At 43.2% G+C, this 18790-nt stretch overlaps 1 protein-coding gene across 1 annotated transcript; it reads right to left on the reverse strand.

Annotated features, from left to right (window-relative positions):
- Positions 1-1468: 1468 nt before the first annotated feature.
- Positions 1469-3284, reverse strand: LOC133896479 (probable inactive 2-oxoglutarate-dependent dioxygenase AOP2). Its single transcript, XM_062337096.1, has 3 exons — positions 2674-3284; positions 2247-2571; positions 1469-2161 (listed from the first exon to the last, which is right to left on the reverse strand). The coding sequence occupies exons 1-3, from the start codon at positions 3051-3053 to the stop codon at positions 1892-1894; spliced, it is 975 nt and encodes a 324-aa protein (XP_062193080.1). The 5' UTR covers positions 3054-3284; the 3' UTR covers positions 1469-1891.
- Between the last annotated feature and the right edge of the window lie 15506 nt (positions 3285-18790).

The raw sequence follows: 18790 nt of genomic DNA on the forward strand, positions 1-18790 counted from the left end.
AGCCGTGATCGGGTGTTGACTGTGAATATATCCTTTATAGATCTCTAACGTGAACTAGGAGCAACATTCATGCCACCGATACCACGGGATAAAAATCTCTTGTGCCGAGTTTATCTCTCTACCTTATTTATATTTCTGTATTTACATACTTGTAATTTACCTTGCTAGAGTAGGTTGCAATCCTCTTAAGCGGTAGAGTAGACACACTAGAGAAATCTAGAGCACATTTAGATAGAAATTAAGATAAATTTATCTTGTGAAGTTTTTGGAGCCGAATAGTTTCTAAGTGTCATAAATCACCCCCACTCTCCTCTTAGAACGTCATCGTTCCTCATAATTGGTATCCGAGTTTTGTGCTCTTGATAGGCTTAACATCCTAGAGTTGTGACGTTTGGGGTTGGAATGGATACCCATAGCGTTCTACTTTTCGATGGCACAAATTTCTCCCATTAAAAAATTCTAAAGTTTTGTTATTTGCAAAGGGTCTAGATATTTGGAGAGTCACCGAGAAAGGGATGACACCTCGTATCACCAATAAGGAGAGACAATTAGATACATTAGCGAATAGTGTCCTTTTACCATCTTTAAATATTGATGTATTTAATCATGTTTATTCTCTCACTAATGCACATGATATTTAGACTAGTCTCATTGAAATTTATGAAGGCACAAAGGATGTGCACAATGCAAAATATCATGTGCTTATTACTAAGCTCAATAGCATCAAACAATTTACCCGTAAAAATACTAATAATATGTACTCATATTTGAATACTATTGTCAATGAGATCAATGTGCTAGATTTGACGCCAATTGACGATGATCAAGTGGTGAGAAGAATACTTCAAGCTCTTCCTCCAAAGCAAAAGTTGATAGTCTTTATCATCTACGATAATAACGACATCAAGAAGATGACTACAAGTCAAGTGCTCGATAAGATTATTGTCCCTGAGATAACCATGGATATGAGAGTGGAAGGCTTTTCCTCATCCAATATCAAGAACATTACTCTCACAAACAAGCAAGTATCATACCCACATATAAAGATGAAAATTAGAAGACAAGAGAAAGAGTCAAGCTCAAACGAAGATGATGCAAATGAAGATGAAGAGAGCTATAAAAAGAATAATCAAAACTCATCAAACGATGAAGAAATTGATCCCAAAATGATCAAACTCATGTTACAAATAGACAAAAATATCAAAAGAATCAATATCAAAATTGATCATCTAATCATCAATTCTGATAAGCCATATATCTTTATGTCCTAGTGAAATTTTTATGTTCGTGAATTGCTATCCGCTTGGTGTTGCATCGGATCTACCACCCATGCTCGTCATGTGTTGCTCTTTTAATCAGGACCCCTTGCAAAATTGATTGCTGCCACAAACAAAGTTCCAGAAGTTAAACAGCACTCCCATCAATATGAGAATAGTAAAGTTATCCACATTGGCACAGGTACAAATAATGAAATAAGGGAGGTTTCATAAAACAATATAATCAATTGATCTGTTCTTCACTTCTGTATGAAAAGATCTAAGCGAAGCTATTTGAGCTAATCCCTTGGTTAAAAAAAAAAGAGTCGATTTGGGACTTTGGGTGTTGACATATTTTTCAAAGTATAGCTTGGAATCACTAATTTCTATAATAAATTATCTCAATGTATAGCTAAATTGTGAGATCATGAATATAATTTTCAAGACAAATCTATACGTCGTGACATCATGAATATAATTTTCAAGACAAATCTATATGTATTATTTTTAAGTGTTAATTTCAATATGTAAAAGACACTGATGATTCGGCTACATGCAACCCAGAACATCACTTAGTAGATAACAATAGCGAATCAGCATGGAACAATAATTAAGCTGGCATGCGAGCTGCGTGATCACTCCATGGTTCCGTCCTTCTCCACTCCGCAGTAAGCCTTTAATGGATCATCGAATTTGCTCGCTTCCTCCGTGTAACGAAACTTGGAGTACTCCTCGTGCTTCAATGGGTTGAACATCAGGGGGTGCTCCGCGTCGACGAGGTCGTCCAACGCGCGCACAGCGACGCCGTCCTTGCGCCGGCGGCCGAACAGCACCGCGAACCGCTCGCGGTTGCTCGGCGTCCTCACGCGGTGGAGGCACGCCGGCACCCGCCCGTTCGTGACGACCTGCACGACACATAGGCACGTCTCTACGGCGTGAGAACCATCGAGAGGAATCGTGACGGCTCGGAGAAGCGTGGCTGATTCGTACCGTGAACTGCTCGCCGGCGACGAAGGTGAACGTTTCCGGCTCGGGAGGGACGGCGAGCCAGCGCCCGTCCCCGACGTGCACCTCGAGACCTTCCACCTCGTGCTGCACGATAGCGGTGGTCATGCTGTCGTCGCGGTGCGGCTGCATGGACACGCTGGTCACCTTGTCCAGCGGCGCGCCGTAGTGCGACAGCCGGAAGCCTTGGGTGAGCAAGCCGAGGTGGGCGTTGATGCTCTCTCCCCGGACGCCGAGGCCCTCCAGTGTCATCGTCTCCACCATCTGCTCCAGCTTCAGCATGTTCTTGGCGAACGACACGATTGTCTCACTGGGCGGACACCACAAGGGAGAAATTTCCATGGCGAAGTACTTTCGTCAGAACCAGTGCAAGAAGGCAAGAGACGGCCAAGAATTAAGCAGGCGGTCTTACCAGAACTCCGGGTTGCCCTGCGGCCAGAGGAGGTCGGCGAACTCGCGGACGCTGCCGGCGTCGCTGGCCTCCGCGACGCGGACGCTCTCCCACGCCATGCCCGGGATTTGCCCCATGTATCCCCTGTACTTCCCCACGGCGGAGACGTTCCGCTGCTTGGTCTCCAGCGGGAGCGCGAAGAGCTCCGGCAGGGCGCGGCCGAACAGCGCGCGCCGGAGGTCCGGGCCGAGCGCGTCGTGCGCGACGACGACGCAGCCGTGCGCCGCCATGGACGCGGTCACTGCGGCGCGAGCGTCCTCCCACCCCGGCCCGCCGGGCTCCACCCCGCGGAGGTCCACCCTGGAGATCTCCATCTCCCCTGCGCGTTCGCCGGAGCCCATGCCGCCGGATCTTGCTTCGCGTGACTGATTAACTAGCTCTAGAAGTCAACAGGTTAGGTGTAGTGGCTTGGTTGATCATGTGACGCCGCTGGCGACGAGGAAATCGCGCTAGTTGTTTATTCGGGCAGGTAATTAAACTTTTGATTTATTGTGTTAACTTTAGCGCATCAAAAGTGCAAGACGCCATTTTTTTCCCAATGAAAGGAGATTATATTAAAAAATTGAGAACTACAAACCCCTTATATCAAAAACCATGAAAGACAAGCAAATTATAAATAAATTACATCTAGCACCTTATCTTCTCTGTCCCTTTTCTCTTTCGCCGCCTATTGCATCGCTTCACTGGACCGAAACAAGGTAGAATATTAAAGTCAAAATTAAATCTTACAACCAGATTAATTGAACAACCCCAAACATTAGAATCACCACAATATCCAACATCTCGGAAGCCGAGATCAAATCATACAACAAGATCTATCGAGCAACCCTAAACATTGGAATCATCGCAAGATCTAGCTATCGAGCAACCATAAACATTGGAATCATCGCAAGATCTAGCGTCTTACAAGCCGATATGGGTATAGGTAGCTACACCGCTTAATATGGTTGAGGAAGAAAAAAAAATCAAGCCTCATCATCTTTGAATCCACTAAAGCTGGTAACCCAGAAGCATCTTCTGTCGCCTCCACCAGTGAGGACGATGACTTATAAATAAAACCCGCAAAATGGAAAAAGCTATCTCCTATTCCCAAATAGAAAAAGCAAATCTAAAGATTTTCCTATTACTAGAGACCTCGTGAGAGCCAATGCAGTTGCTGGGAAAAGCATGAAAAGGCCGAAATCCTATTCCGTTGCCACATCGAAGCAGCCAACGAAGGAAAATTCTGTAGATATTAAACCTGCAAAAGCTGCTAGATCTTTGCATATGGAGGATCCCCGCTCCTCTCGCCGCCAGCGAGGTCGCCGGATCAGGAGGAGGGGGACCGATGGGCGGCGGCAGGACATGAGTCGCGAGAACCTTGGCAAGCCGAGTCGCGTGGAGTCTAACTACGACTCGTGTCTGGAAATACGGCTGATCAAGTGCAAGACACCACTTCGTACATGGGGCCCAGAGTGGCGAAGACTTATTTAGGACCAAATAAACTGCCTGGTCCTCCACTCCACTTAAAATTTCTCATCTTTCGAGACTTGGACAAATTCTGTTCTCGACTGGTTGGAACCTGACGAAATGCTAAAACTGACCCTTAGTTGTGAAGATTTACATTTATGTTTCCTAGGCTAGCACTATCCTTAGATCCTATTTGACATAGCTTTTTTTTTTCTCTGAGGATTCTTTTGATAAACTGGCTTTCCTGAGAAGCTAGCTGTCCTGAGAAGCTGTTGGATGAAGAAGTAGCCCGTTTGACAGTCCTGCTTTTCATACGACTGATTGTCTGTTCTGAGTATGAAAAAACTATGATACCCCTAGAAATATGATGACTTATTTGCTATTGGTTTAGTTTAGGCATTGATATCTCATTACTTTTTTATTTTTCTTTAAAAGAATTTTTATAACAATATTAGCAAGAAAAATTTGAGAAGAATACTACATTCCATGTAGACACAAATTATAATTTAAATATATATTAATAGCCATCATGTAGTTCATATGAGTTTAACAAAAGATAACACTTTAATATGTAAGTCATTACGAAGACACCAAAACTGCTACAATAGCATCACGAAGTTTACCCATATCTGTATCGCTCACAACATCATCTGCATTGGTATTAGGTCCAATCTCTCTATGGACATATGTCTCATCTGACTCTAGTCCATCAAAATGTTCATCGCATAACTGACTATCACTAATAAAATTATGTAGAGTTATGATAGCAATTATGATTTTCTTTTGCTTGTCCATTAGGTAGACTAGTAAATTTAGAATAATACATCATTTCATCTTAAGAATACCAAAAGAACATTCAATAACATTCTGGAGCGATCAATGAGCATAATTGAATATCTTCTTCAATCCAATTAGTCGACTACTATATATGAAATTAGGTACATGGTACCTTAGACCCTTTAGGGAGCAAGATAACACTTTCGATTTAGGTACCCGAGTCAACCCGATAATACTTTCATGTTAAAAAACAAACTCTCAATATATTAAGATAAAAGTAAGATATAGAGAGAGAAAACAAAGTAATACCTTTCGAAGAATGTGGAAAGTGGTCTTTGCACTTGATTAAAAAAATCTAAAACCATACGAGTGGCATGAGCTGATCCAAGCCATCATTCTACGACAAATATAAATCTCATGTTGAAATCATAAATAGTCATTACATTATGACTAGAATATCCGTGCCGATCAATATACACAACTTGTTTTGATAGTGGCACATTTACAAGAATATAGGTCCCATCTATAACACCAATGGCATTCTTGTAATGAGGCTAAAAGCTAGGCTCACAAAATTTACTATACACTATAGTAAAGTTTGGATCATTTGGTTTGATAATATTGTCTGCCATACGATACACATAATTAAGAACTTCTGTAAACTTAGATGATAGAGCCATGAAAGCCATGCCATTTTCTATAAATAAAAGGTTAGTGCAAACTGGACAACTAGATGGAACCCGGATTTGAAAATTAGTTGGTAACCGCTTGGTTACTGGCCGATTTGGTTCGCACCGAATTCCTAAGTCGACCGTTTTTTTATCAGACTCACATTCAAAATTAAAAAAATGAAAAATTCGACAAAATTCATTCGATTTTCATCGAATTTCATCAAATTACTGTGCAGTTACCGCCCGTGGACGGTTTTGGGTGGTCACACGCATTGATGAACCATGGATGGAACAGGTTAAGGAAACAAAATTGATAGGATTATTATTGACCTGGCTTCTCTGAAGCTTACAAGTAGGACAAACTAGAACAGAATCGATCTGCGAAGAACGCTGAAATTTACGCTAATTAATCCCGTAGCCCATACGAGCAACCAAAATAAAAGGTTTTGAGCCCTCACAACACAGCGCTTGGCCAATTCCATAAATAACTCAACGCGCAAACTGTAAAATCCACACAATCAATGGAACGACAGATTCGTGGTCTCAAATCCATACGAGCTCGGTACAACAGGATCCAAATGTAGCCTATGAATCTACCGGCAAAGTCGGCACAGAAAAATGCCGGCATAAATATATCTACATGACTCAAGATCGATAGCATGCTCCGAACTTCATTTCTCCCAGAAAAAGAAACCTAGATTCACGAACGGGAACGGCGCGCTGGATGCAGGGCCACACGAACCATAGATCCGTCGAGGATGAGTTCTGACGAAACCGATGAGTTTTGGAACGAGAGATTGGCCGAGAGGGAGGGAGGGGGAGAGGTCACATAGGGGTGTTTGGTTCGCGGCTCCAATGAGCCAATTTAAATTTTGGTCATGGGTAAAATTAAGGCAACGATGAAATTTGGTAGAAAAATATTGTTTGGTTTGTGACTAAGTCAAAATTATGGTAATTAAAAAATTAAAATTAGAAGAGGGTGTTTGAATAGTAGACATACCAAATTTTAGCCAAATTGTAAGGGCCTCACACATTAGTAATTTTTTTTAGCATTAAAATATAGTTAACATGGGTATTGATGTGTAGATTTAACTACAAAGAACATGATGATTCACTCAGGTTTGTAATCGGATAAATGGTTTAGCAAATATTGCCATTAAAAATAAGATTAGCCAAAACACAACACATTTAATGCATCCAACAGCTAGCTGACACGTCATCTCTGGCTCCCATGGGGCTAACCCAAAATGCGGGCAAGAGAATTCGAAGTAAATTCTATAGGATCATATCTATAAAAGACATTCTTCTTTGTAATGACATATATCCTCTTTTCTCTCTCTCCTCTTCAGCTCAAGTGTTGGATCAGAAGATATACAGATCAGCGTCTCACGGAGTTCTTTCGTAGGAAGATACTATAAAATTTGTTTATGAGAGAATCGCCCGCCCAAAAGTTGCCCACTCTCTGTTTACTGTGTATGAGCAATGCTAAAATTTCTATGATTAGGCTAAATTTTGACCCCAACTAAATGAAAGATAAAATAATCGGTCTTCATCAAAATTAGGCTTGGCAGCGGGGGCTAAAAACCAAACAGACTCATAGAGTTCGAGTGCGGTGAGGATGGTTCTAGAGAAGCTTGTAGGAGCGGTGCTCGGTTGTGGAGAGGGGTGGTGGCTCCAGAGTGGAGTCGGGTGCTGGAGCACGGAGTCAGGCCAGGGGGCCAGGGGAGTAAGGTCATCTCTAGCAGCTATCTTAAATTTTTATTCTCAAAAATACTATTATAGCATCCCCTGTTACTATTATAGCATCTCTTATTTTTTTCATCTCCAGCAGCTACCCTATTTCCTACCTTCTACTACTCTTTTTCTCTCTCCGATCCCGCTGTCAGCCTCTATAAACAGTACTACTAGTGCTACAGTACTTTATGGGTACTGCAGCATGGGATAACTCCTCTGCTGTAATTGGCCTAACGGGTGTAGTAATGGTATTTGTGGATAATTTTCTTTAAGCTATGGGGATAATTTTATTTTAAGGTCCGTAAAAGCCATAAGCTTATGGTAGAAGCGGGTGCCCGACAACTTTTCTCTTCTAATTCAATGAGAAAAGGCGTTGTTAGGAGAAGCTGCCTAAAAACAGGCTGTTTAGAAGCATAATCCTTATTTTTAAGGAGAAACTAGCCAGAAATTGTACCAAACAAGCCCTTAGACCTTGCTGCTGATCGAGTTTGCTGAATGAATCGAATGACTACCGTTCAGAGCCAAAACACCGGTCCCGATGAGGGCGATGATGGACTCGTCGAGTCGTCATCGGTTCCGTCCATTTCCCACTCGTCTCGCAAGGCTGCAACTGTGACGCGACGAGGCAGCAACAATACAGGCAGCACTGACATGACATCGCAGCCCAGCGCCAGCGGCAGATGACAAGGGAGTTCAGGTCACAGGCAGATGACAGATCGAACGGCGGGCGACTCGGTAAGAATTTTTTTTTGTTTATATATATTTTCTTTAATATTTATAAGAATACACGCTTTGAAAAAATCGTAGAAGTAGACTATCGCCATCTATTCATTGGCTGAGATCAAGTTTTGGTCCAATGAATGGACGACACCTGGTGCGTCCTGTTTGGTAGATAATAAAAAACCGATGGATATGTAGGGCTCACAAGGTCTAGGCGAGACCTTAATCTCGCATGTTGAACAGGTGAGATTTTGCGCAAGTAGATCTATCAAAACATATAGCTCACTGTTCAACCAGTCATGTCTGGTGTGTACGGTTGTGTATTTTCATATTTGTTTCATTTAAGTCTCGATTTTATCTAGAGTACATGAGTGGTTTAAAAATTCTAAATATTTTTATAAGTAAATTCAATCCATTTTAATTGGTACGATAAAAAAGCATAAGCCAATATTTAATTAAATTTCTCCAAAGCAATCTACTTTTATAACTTATAGAAATTTTTAATTCCTTGAATAAATTTCCAAAAATCAGAAAAAATTCACTAATATTCTTATCATACGATGTACTAATTTATCAAAAAGTTTTCAACCCTACTTTATTTGGTGAGAAAGTGAGTTACTTTATAATGCTCCAATTATTTGCATTTTTGTCATTCCAAATGATATTCTCTTTAGTGAAAAAAGAATGTCACATGAAATGAAAAAAAATAAAAATAAATAGAGCATTACAAAGTAACTTACTTTTTCACCAAATAACCGAGCGTTGAATTTTTTTTATAAATTAGTACATCATATGATAAAAATATCAGTGATTTTTTTCTTGATTTTTGGGAATTTATTCAATGCATTAAAAATTTCTATAAGTTATAAAAGTAAGCTGTTTTGGAGAATTTTAATTAAATATTGGTTTAGGTTTTTTTTATCAAACTAATTAAAATAGGTTATTAGTGAGCTCTTGTTTACTCATAAAAATGTTTAGAATTTTTAAATCACGCACGTACTCTAGATAAAATCGAGATTTAAATAAAAAATGTGGAAACATACAAAAGAACTGGCTGAGTGAATAGTGCACACGTACTCGCCCGATCAATAGGTGATATGTTTTGGTGGGGCTGTTGGCGCAAGATCTCGCCCGTTCAGCAGGTGAGATCAAGTTCCCGTCCACTGAACGAGCGAGATCTTGAGGGCCCCATATGTCTACTGCTTTTTTATTAACTAACAAGCAGGACCCATAAGGTATCGCTCGTTCATCGGGCGACAACTTGATCTCGCCCGATGGACGGGCGACGGTAGCCTACTTCTACAATTTTTGAAAGGACAATGATGCTGCATAAAGGGGGTGAATATACATTTTATCAAAAATTCATCCCTTTTACTATTTGGTCTAAACTTGTAGCAGAAATAAACTAACAGATTTTTTATATGTAAAAAACATAAACATGTTAGATTCAACTAGTGCACAAACGTCCTAAACCAATATGAAGCTTACAATCTTAGAGTGAGACAAAGATTGTTCAAATCAAGCAAGATAACTCTAATCTACAATTCTGAAATTACTGTTCATCAAAAGTTTCGATTTTACTGTTCAACGGAAGTTCCAATTCCCAAAATCGGAAGTTTTGATCAGTTCAAAACAACAGATTTCAGAATCACGAAATTAACTCTATACACATACAAATAAGCATATAAGTATAGATATCAAAGTAATGCACAAGTGTAAGGAAATACGGAGATAAATGATTTGTTCTCGAAGTTCGAATATTCACCGATATCCTATGTCTTCGTTGAGGAAGCTCAGTCACACTTAAGTCGGGTCTTTTTCAACACTTCTCCTCACGAGATTGCACACATGCACTCCTCGCCTCCATTATAGCCAATTTTTCCTCCACTCTAGAGATGGCGAGTTCTGTAACCACTTCTGGACCTCCTCACAATCTTCACTTGAGGAGATCATCGGTAATCCACCACCAAGCCGTCTAGGAGACGATGCATGCACAAGTTCGGAAGTTTGTTACTCTTGAATACCACAATCAACATTGTGTTCTCAAACACACGCAACCTATGCGACAATTTATAGGCTACCAAAGCACCACACCTCTTACACACTTCTCTCTACTCACTAAGCCACCAATATTTAATTTTTACCAAATCTTGTTAGAGAGGGAAGGAGATCACTCAAGGTGGAACACTAAGTTCAAAACACCTTATAAGAGCAGCACAAAGCCCTCTGAGAAACCAGCCCAACGAAATAAGGCTAATGGGTATTTATACCCCCACTCTAAAAATTAGCCATTGGATAGATTCTGTACTAAACTTTTGATCCCCCAATCCGAACCCCCGATTCCAAGAATCCCAACAATCGAAAACTAGCCATTACAGCCTTTTCCCAGCACACATTGAACTTCCGATGCTTAGATAGGAACTTTCAATTAGAACCAACCCCAATCGAGAACCTAAGGCTTTGAGGATATTATACAGTCTGATTTAGATCGGAACTTCTGACTAAAATATTGAAACTTTTGATTAGAAACTAACTAGCAAACTGAGAGTATCAGATTCTTAAAACATCAGAATTTTCGACTAGCATCGGAACTTCCGACCTTACATATCGGAACTTCTGATTTCAGGACAGCTGTCAGGGGTAAATCCCTGACAGTGATTCCAGGGTATGCTGGATAGTGGACGCGTGGATAGTTGTCAGTGATATGGAACTAGGGGTCTCCAAGTCCTGAGGTCAGGACAGCAGAATGTCACGTGGCGCCTTCCCTCGGGGACTATCTCCCCGAGGACCGAGAAGAGCCAGTTCCGGGAGAGGGCGCTCGGGACCATAAATAGTGATCCTCGAGTACCCAGGGTTCCTCGAGGATCCGAGAAGCCTCAGTTCTGGAAGAGGGCGCTCGGGGCCATAAACAGTGATCCCCGAGTACCTAGAGTTCCCCGAGGACCCGAGAAGAGACAGTTCCGGGAGGGGCGCTCGGAGCCATGAACAGTGGTCCTCGAGTACCCAGAGTTCCCCGAGGACCGAGAAGAGACATATCCGGGAGAGGGAGCTGAGGGCTATGAACAGTAGTCCCCGAGCACCCAGAGTTCCCCGAGGACCTGAGAATACCCTTGCCGGTGGACCCCACAAGGGCTCAGTGGCGAGGTGTCAATTGTTGAGAGGCCCGATGCTGCATTTAAGATGGAGCATGGCCTGTCACTTCCAACCACTCCCCCCACGCCTGTTGTACTGAGTATGTCAGTCCCTACCACCTCTTGGCAGGAAGGCGTGGGGACATTTAATGCGACGGGTCCCATCGCACGTCACCCTGCGGGGCCCATAAAGGAAACAGCTTGGAGATATCATCGCTGGGCTCAAGGCATATCGCCTGCCCCCTGCTGTGTCAGATCTGCTCTGACCGAAAGGGCATGCGGGGTAGTTCGGCGGCTGCCCGATGAGCCCCCCTGCATCTACTAAAGTTGGGCGTAATGGGCGACAGGACCGGCCGATGGCGTATTTTTAACCCCTTGTAACATCAAACTGCAGCCCTATGATGGTTACTTTCCATTTATGGCTCATGAGAACTCGTGCCCTCCTTTCTGGGCACGCCAAGCCTCCCCGAACAGGATAAAAGGGGGGTGCACTCCGAAGAAAGACAAGCTTTGACGGATCGAAGAAGTTCTGGAGAAGCATATCACACAAGTCTGAGAAGCGGAGCAGAGGTACGCCAAGCTCGAAGCAAGATCGAAGCTCTAGACTTAGATAAAAAACCTTGTAACACAAGAGATCCAGAGAGAGGTATTTCAAGAGCATTAATAGCATACACACAGGAGTAGGGTATTACGCTCTGTGCGGTCCGAACCTGTCTAAAATCCCTCGAGCATTTACTCCTACAAAAAGACGATCATCCGTCCGCCTACATCTCACATATTCGTATTAAATCCATGTACGAGGTAGATTCAGAATTACCCCCCTGGCCAAATCTCAAAAGGGGTCCCTCAGGATCTCCGCTTGAGGAGTTCATCCTCCGACAATGGTGTTTCAGGAATCAGATGTGTGTGTGTTCGAAGAACGAGGGGACACAAGGAGTTATACAGATTCGGGCATCCCGGAGGATAATAGCCCTATGTCATATGTGTGTTATGAAGGATCTCAGTTGAATTACAGATGATGTCTTAGCCAGTCTCTGCCTCCTCCTCCTCGTCCTCTTATATATAGCAGGGAGGAGGAGAACCTACATATGAGTCCAAACAGAAGACCTCTGTTCATCCTAATATCTAACCCAAACCATCATTACAGAGGACCAGACATGCCCACTTCCTCTGAGGGTTCTATGCAACTTGTGCCGTGCGCCACCATGCTGGCCTGCAAAGTTCCGTCCCGCAACAATTAATGTTACGGGACAAGATAAGGTCCTTTTGCGTCGACTCCATCCACTTGCCTGGTCGGGCTGCTGATGGCGTCCCATCCGTCGTGCGACACTGTGGCGGCCAGCAAAATTCTATCACGCAGCATTTAATGCTACGGTACAGGAAAATGCCTTTCTCCGCCGACCCCATCCACTTACCTGGTCAGGCTGCCAACAACATCCCATCCATCGTGCGCCACCGTGCCGGTCAGCAAAATTCTATCCCGCAACATTTAATGCTACAGAACGGGACAATACCCAACTGCGTCGTCCATGACTTCATCCACTGATGCAGGCCCCTGCGGAAACAAAACACTTGAGTGGTTTATCAGAAAAAGCACTCTGGACAAGTTGCGTCAAATCTGGCCCTGTGACTAGTGGGGCTGGTCACGGATATATGTGATGGTATAGGGAGACTGGTCGTGCGGGTGTTAGACTGGTCGCTATGGCCGCACCTGGTCGTAAGACCGACCAGACCTTGTGTAGTATGCTCCTCTAGTTGCTAGGTCCCCTACGGAGTCCGTTTAGGTAGGATACCCCTTTACTTAATACACCGACAACAGCTGACACTCTAAAAACAGCAATAATTTTTTATTCTGAAGTCTGATTTCAACGATTTCGGACTCTACGGAAAGATTATTCAGAGGACTATACATCCATACTAAATTAATGGTCTCAAACACATTTTATCAAAGCTAGGAACACTCCGAAGATTTATTCGAACACTTTCACCCATTGCCCAAAGCTTAATCCCCTAAGATTAAATTAAGAACCGTATGAAATATGCCAAACACCACTAAGGCTTGGATACAACCATTTTTCGCCACTAAGGTCAACAACACAAAAGGTTAGATCTAAAACACCTTTTAGATACCTTGGACTCCTAAAACAAACTCTCAATACAAACTCATCCCGCACTAAGCACATGATTTGAGCACTCGATACAATAATTGAGTAACGCTTTTGATAATCTCTCTTAATAGTACGGCTATCGATCCTATAATACGGTCTCTCACCAAACTCCTTAAGATCGGCAAAATTAGAAAACATATTCTAGTTATACCTTTACCTTGAGCAATCCCGTCGGACTTGACAAATGTATCATCCAAGTCTCATTGTTTCTCATAGCTCTTCAAGGCTCATCATCAACTTCTCTTCTCTTGATATCGATGATCATCCTCACTTGCATTTTGATATTCATTTGATCTTTCGAAAGCTCGATAAAGTTTACTTGATTGCTTCTCATGCATCATACGTAGAAAAGTTCTCCCTTTTTTATCATCTTCATCCGATTTACCACTTAAACATGAACCACAAGAATCAAATACATAAGTTTTGTGCTAAACTTATCTTGATCTTGCTCTTTCAACTTGACATATTGAATATCTCAATTCAACTCATGTCCTCTTATGCAACCTAACTCTAACTCACACTTAAGCACAAAACACATGAGTTAGTCCATAAAACCTAATTAACAATATCATATCTTTAATTACTTGATATCCATAAGTAATTTAGCCTTTTTTACTTATTGTCAATCTTTTTGACCTTCTCATTCATCTCATGAGTATCATTAAGAGCTCAATAATAACAATACATTTTTTATCTCAGTGTCATTCTTCAACGAATTCATGCTTCGTTTCTTATGTATTTTCTATGAAATAATCATAATAATAATTCTCAATATAATTGGTAATTCATAAGTATTGTCATCACTTACCTGAGAATCACTTAGAGCTTATTTATCTTGATACATATCTCTCCTTTTATGTATCACATATGAAACAACATATTAACAATTCAGAATAATATTTTTAGTCTATAAATATTATCATTAATTACCGAAATCATACTTAAAAAACTATATGCACTTTTAATTTTTTCAAAAGAACGTATATTCTTGCAAATATTAAAGAAAAAATATATAAAAAACTTCACTCGGCAAAGCCGCGCCGATCGGATGCACACGGAGCGGATGAGCGGAGCTTTTGCGTCTTGAGCATTTGATTATGACATCATGTGACTGTTTTGTTGCTTGTTAATGGTCGTTATTACACTACGGCGCGTGGATTCCATGGGACATTTTTTTAAAACATTTGGGCACTTGGGTCCCGGCTCTTGGGTGAAATACTATCATTCGTCGTACATAGGCCAACGTCCAATGGGTAAAGAAGGAAATAAAGAGCAACCCAGTTTTGCAAAGGGAAATGAGCCAAACTATATTTCCGGTATGACCTTTATTCATCTTGATCTTAGAATATTTTAAAAGAATTTTTAAAACTCACCCTATATTTTTATATAGAAAGTTTTTTCAATAATATTTTCTTCTTAATCTCTTCCATCTCCAATAAACTTCTTATCTCTAATCTCTATATTCCAACAGACTGTCTCTCCTCGCTCTTCTATGTCGCTAATGTGTGGATCTCACCGGTCATCTTCCTCCCTTTCTTTTTTTTTTCTCTCTCCCTTTCCTCTTCACGCCGGCGAGGAAGATCGTTCGTCCTGCTGACCGGAGACGAAGATTTCCGCATCAAGAAATGCAAGACTCTCCGGCCGGTTCCTGCCGCTGTACTGAAAACGATACGCGATACGCTCCTCAAGAACAAGGGACGTTTACCAAGAGGTCAGGAGCGGCTACAGAAGAGAATCGAGCTGGAAGGCTACGAATCGTTGTCAAATTATTGCAAGGCTCCGACAAACATCGAGACGATCATGGTGTGGCACGTCGCAACCAGCAAACTGGAGGACGGCCGGAGCAGTGAAGGATCGAACAACTTGAAGGACGGGCGAAGCATTGAAGGGTCGAACAATTTGGAGGACGGCCGGAGCATCGAAGGATCGGAGGAGGACTACAAAATTCTGGCCACCACACTGTTGAAGTACTGTGCCTACCTGGTGTTCTACAAGCCCAGGCTGCTCCCCATCGCCAACAACTCCGTGCGGTACATGTGCAGCATTCTAGTCGACGAAGCAAAAGCAATCAGCGGAAAAGAAGAAGCCAACGGCGGCGAGAAGGAAGCCAATGGCATAGTTTGGAGAGGCCTGAAGCTCGCGAAAAATCTCCCGGAGTGCGTGCAGGGCGACGACCTGTGGGCTGTGGAAGGCCGAGCTGTGGTGCGAGCTTTTGATAATATCGATGGCGCCGCACGGGAACATAGGCGCTCACCGGAAGGAGTTGGCAAGGGCGGCGAGTTCATCACGCACATCCTTGGCGGGGTGGGAGCAGTGGGCCCGAGTGGGATTGGAAGTTTGGCTAGGTTTCCTATTTTTAGTAAGGATGGAGGGGATACTAGGAGTCTTCAAAAATTAGGAGTCATAGGATATAGGTTAGTGAGAGTTTTTAAGGTAAAATCTCTAAATTTATTTATAAAGAGTTATATAAGGCTTTTTTATACTTTTAGTCTAATTGTATTGGGTGTTTAGATACCAGCAATATAACACACAAAGTACTACCGATGACTGTTATAGGTTGTCATAAACGAATGCAGATCCATGTACTTGAGAGAGCCAATTCTTAGGTTGGTTCGACCCTATCCACCTCCTGCATTAGGCGTGGCCCACTGAACCCACCATAGGCCTACCTGTCCACGGATATGCCTATGACTCGTAGCGTCACTGTCGATGACATAGAAATCAGGGGTCTCCGAGTCCCGAGGCCAGGACAACAGAGTGCCACGTGGCGTCTTCCCTCGGAGACTATTTCCCCGAGGACCCGAGAAGGCAGTTCCGGGAGAGGGTGCTCGGGGCCATGAACAGTTGAAATGATCGAATAGCCCAAGAGGGGGGGTGAATTGGGTTATTAATTTTTTTTAATTAACTACCACTTGACCAAATAAAACTTAAAAGAAACGCAAGTAAGGAATTTTAACTAGCGCAAGATAGCTAACCAAGCAAGAATTAACTAAGAAAGATAATTTCTAAGAAGAACTTGCAATAATAACAAAGCTCAAAATAAGATGCAAGAAAGTAAAGAGTTGGAGAAAACAACACCGATTTTTTCCCGAGGTTTCGAGAAGTTGGCACTTCCCCCTAGTCCTCGTTGGAGCATCCACCAAGGATGTCGCTCCCTTTGAGTCACCAAGGCTCAAGTGCTCCCTCTTGATTACCCCTTCTCCATCTCCGGATTGGCGGGTATCAAACCAAGTACACCCTCTTTTTCCGGGGCTCCCACAATTCCTCCAAGAGCTCACCAAGAAATCCTCCGATCACCAAGACCGTCTAGGTGTTGCCAACCACCAAGAGTAACAAGCCTCAAGCTTCACTTGACAAAGACCAAGCCTAGACAACAGCTAGATGCACACTTGTTACTCTTCAAGCACTCAAAGAAGTCCTTAATCCTCAACTAAGAACTTAGAATGGACACAAGTGCTCTCTCTTACTTCTAAATGACACACCAAGTGTATGAGCTGCTACAGGGTCGTAAGAGTTGAGGAGAGGTCAAAATGAGTAGGTATTTATAGGCAAAGGATCGAAAATTAGCCGTTACCTAACAACCCAGAATTTCTCTTAACGCCGGAAGGTCCGGTGTGAATAACACGTTTCACACCGGAATATCCTGTGCTAATACATCTGACAAAATAGCCGTTAACTGTTCCATTAGCCGTTAAAACTCCGGTGGTTAATCTTAGCCTACAGTAGATCATCCGGTGCATTGAAATGGGCCAGATGATAGTTTACAACCTCTCTGTAAAAATTCATCCGGTGATCATCTTTGCTACACCGGACTATCCGGTGTATAGAATTACTTCTGGACTTCATAGCTATCTATTTATCCGGTGATTCCGCCTTTAGGACGCCGGACTATCCGGCGTGCTCTTCATCAATTTTTCAAGTCAGAACTCTTAGGAATTTGCTCCGGCTTACTCACTTTGACATCAGAGGATCATCCGGTGAACTGAAATTTTGCTGATTTTATCTATTTCAGAGCAATTTTGAGTTCTACCTTTGAGATTCGGAACCAATGATTTTCTGAGGTTAACCTAGTAATGAAAAATCACAAGTGTGCATCGACTATGTCTAGACTCTCCTAAGTCAAGGTACAACTCTTAGCCCCTCTTTATAGTACGGTCAAAAGATTAAGAATAAAAAGAACCTATACTACTCTAAGTGTCATTCATCTCCTTGTGACACTTAGATATAGAAGATCCTTATCTTTCACGTTCTGGTCCTTTGATTATCACATCTTTTAATAGGCAAGAGTGTAAAGTCACCATTGACAATTAAGTCTTTCTTTGTTTCTCAAAAGCTGAAATGTTAATCACAATGATATGGTTGTCAGTAAGCACCGAAACCCTTACTTTTTTCTTAGGGGCCTAGATGCTACAACAGTGGTCCCCGAGTACCCGAGTTACCCGAGGATCCGAGAAGGCAGTTTCGGGAGGGGGCGCTCGGGGCCATGAACAGTGGTCCCTGAGTACCCGAGTTCCCCGAGAACCCGAGAAGACAGTTCCGGGAGAGGGCGCTCGGAGCCATGAACAGTGGTCCCCGAGTTCCTCGAGGACTCGAGAAGACACAGTTCCGGGAGAGGGCGCTCGGGGCCACGAACAGTGGTCCTCGAGTTCCCCGAGGACCAAGAAAAGACATATCCGGGAGAGGGCGCTCGGGGCTATGAACAGTAGTCCCCGAGCACCCAGAGTTCACCGAGGACCTGAGAAGCTTCTTGCCGGTGGACCCCACAAGAGCTCAGCGGTGAGGTGTCAATTGGTGAGAGGCCCGATGCTGCATTTAAGAGGAAGCGTGGCCTATCGCTTCCAACCACTCCCCCCACGCATGTTGTCAGTCCCTACCACTGCCCATCAGGGAGGCGTGGGGGCATTTAATGCGACGGGTCCCATCGGACGTCATCCTGCGCGGCTTGGAGATATCGTCGTCGGGCTCGAGGCTTATCGCCTGCCCCCCTGCTGTGTCAGGCCCGCTCTAACTGAGCGGGCATACGGGGTGGTTCGGCGGCTGCCCGGTGGGCCTCCTCCTGCAAACGACTAAAGCCGCGCGTAATGGGCGACAAGACCGGCCGGGGATGCACTTTTCAACCCCCCGTAGCATCAAATTGCAGCCCCATGATGGTTGCTTTCCATTTATAGCTCATGGGGACTCATGCCCTCCTTTCTAGGCATGCCAAGCCGCCCGACGGGATATAAAAGGGAGCACACCCTGGAGAAGAAGGAAGGGACAGACTCAGACGACGGACGGCAGACAAGCTAACGAAGTCAGGACACTCGAAGCTCGAAGCAAGACCGAAGCTCTAGACTTAGACAAAAATCCTTGTAACGCAAGAGATCCACAGAGAGGCATTCCCAGAACATTTATAGCATACACACAGGAGTAGGGTATTACGCTCCAT

The sequence above is a fragment of the Phragmites australis genome, chromosome 16, assembly GCF_958298935.1.
Source record: "Phragmites australis chromosome 16, lpPhrAust1.1, whole genome shotgun sequence".
NCBI lineage: Eukaryota > Viridiplantae > Streptophyta > Magnoliopsida > Poales > Poaceae > Phragmites > Phragmites australis.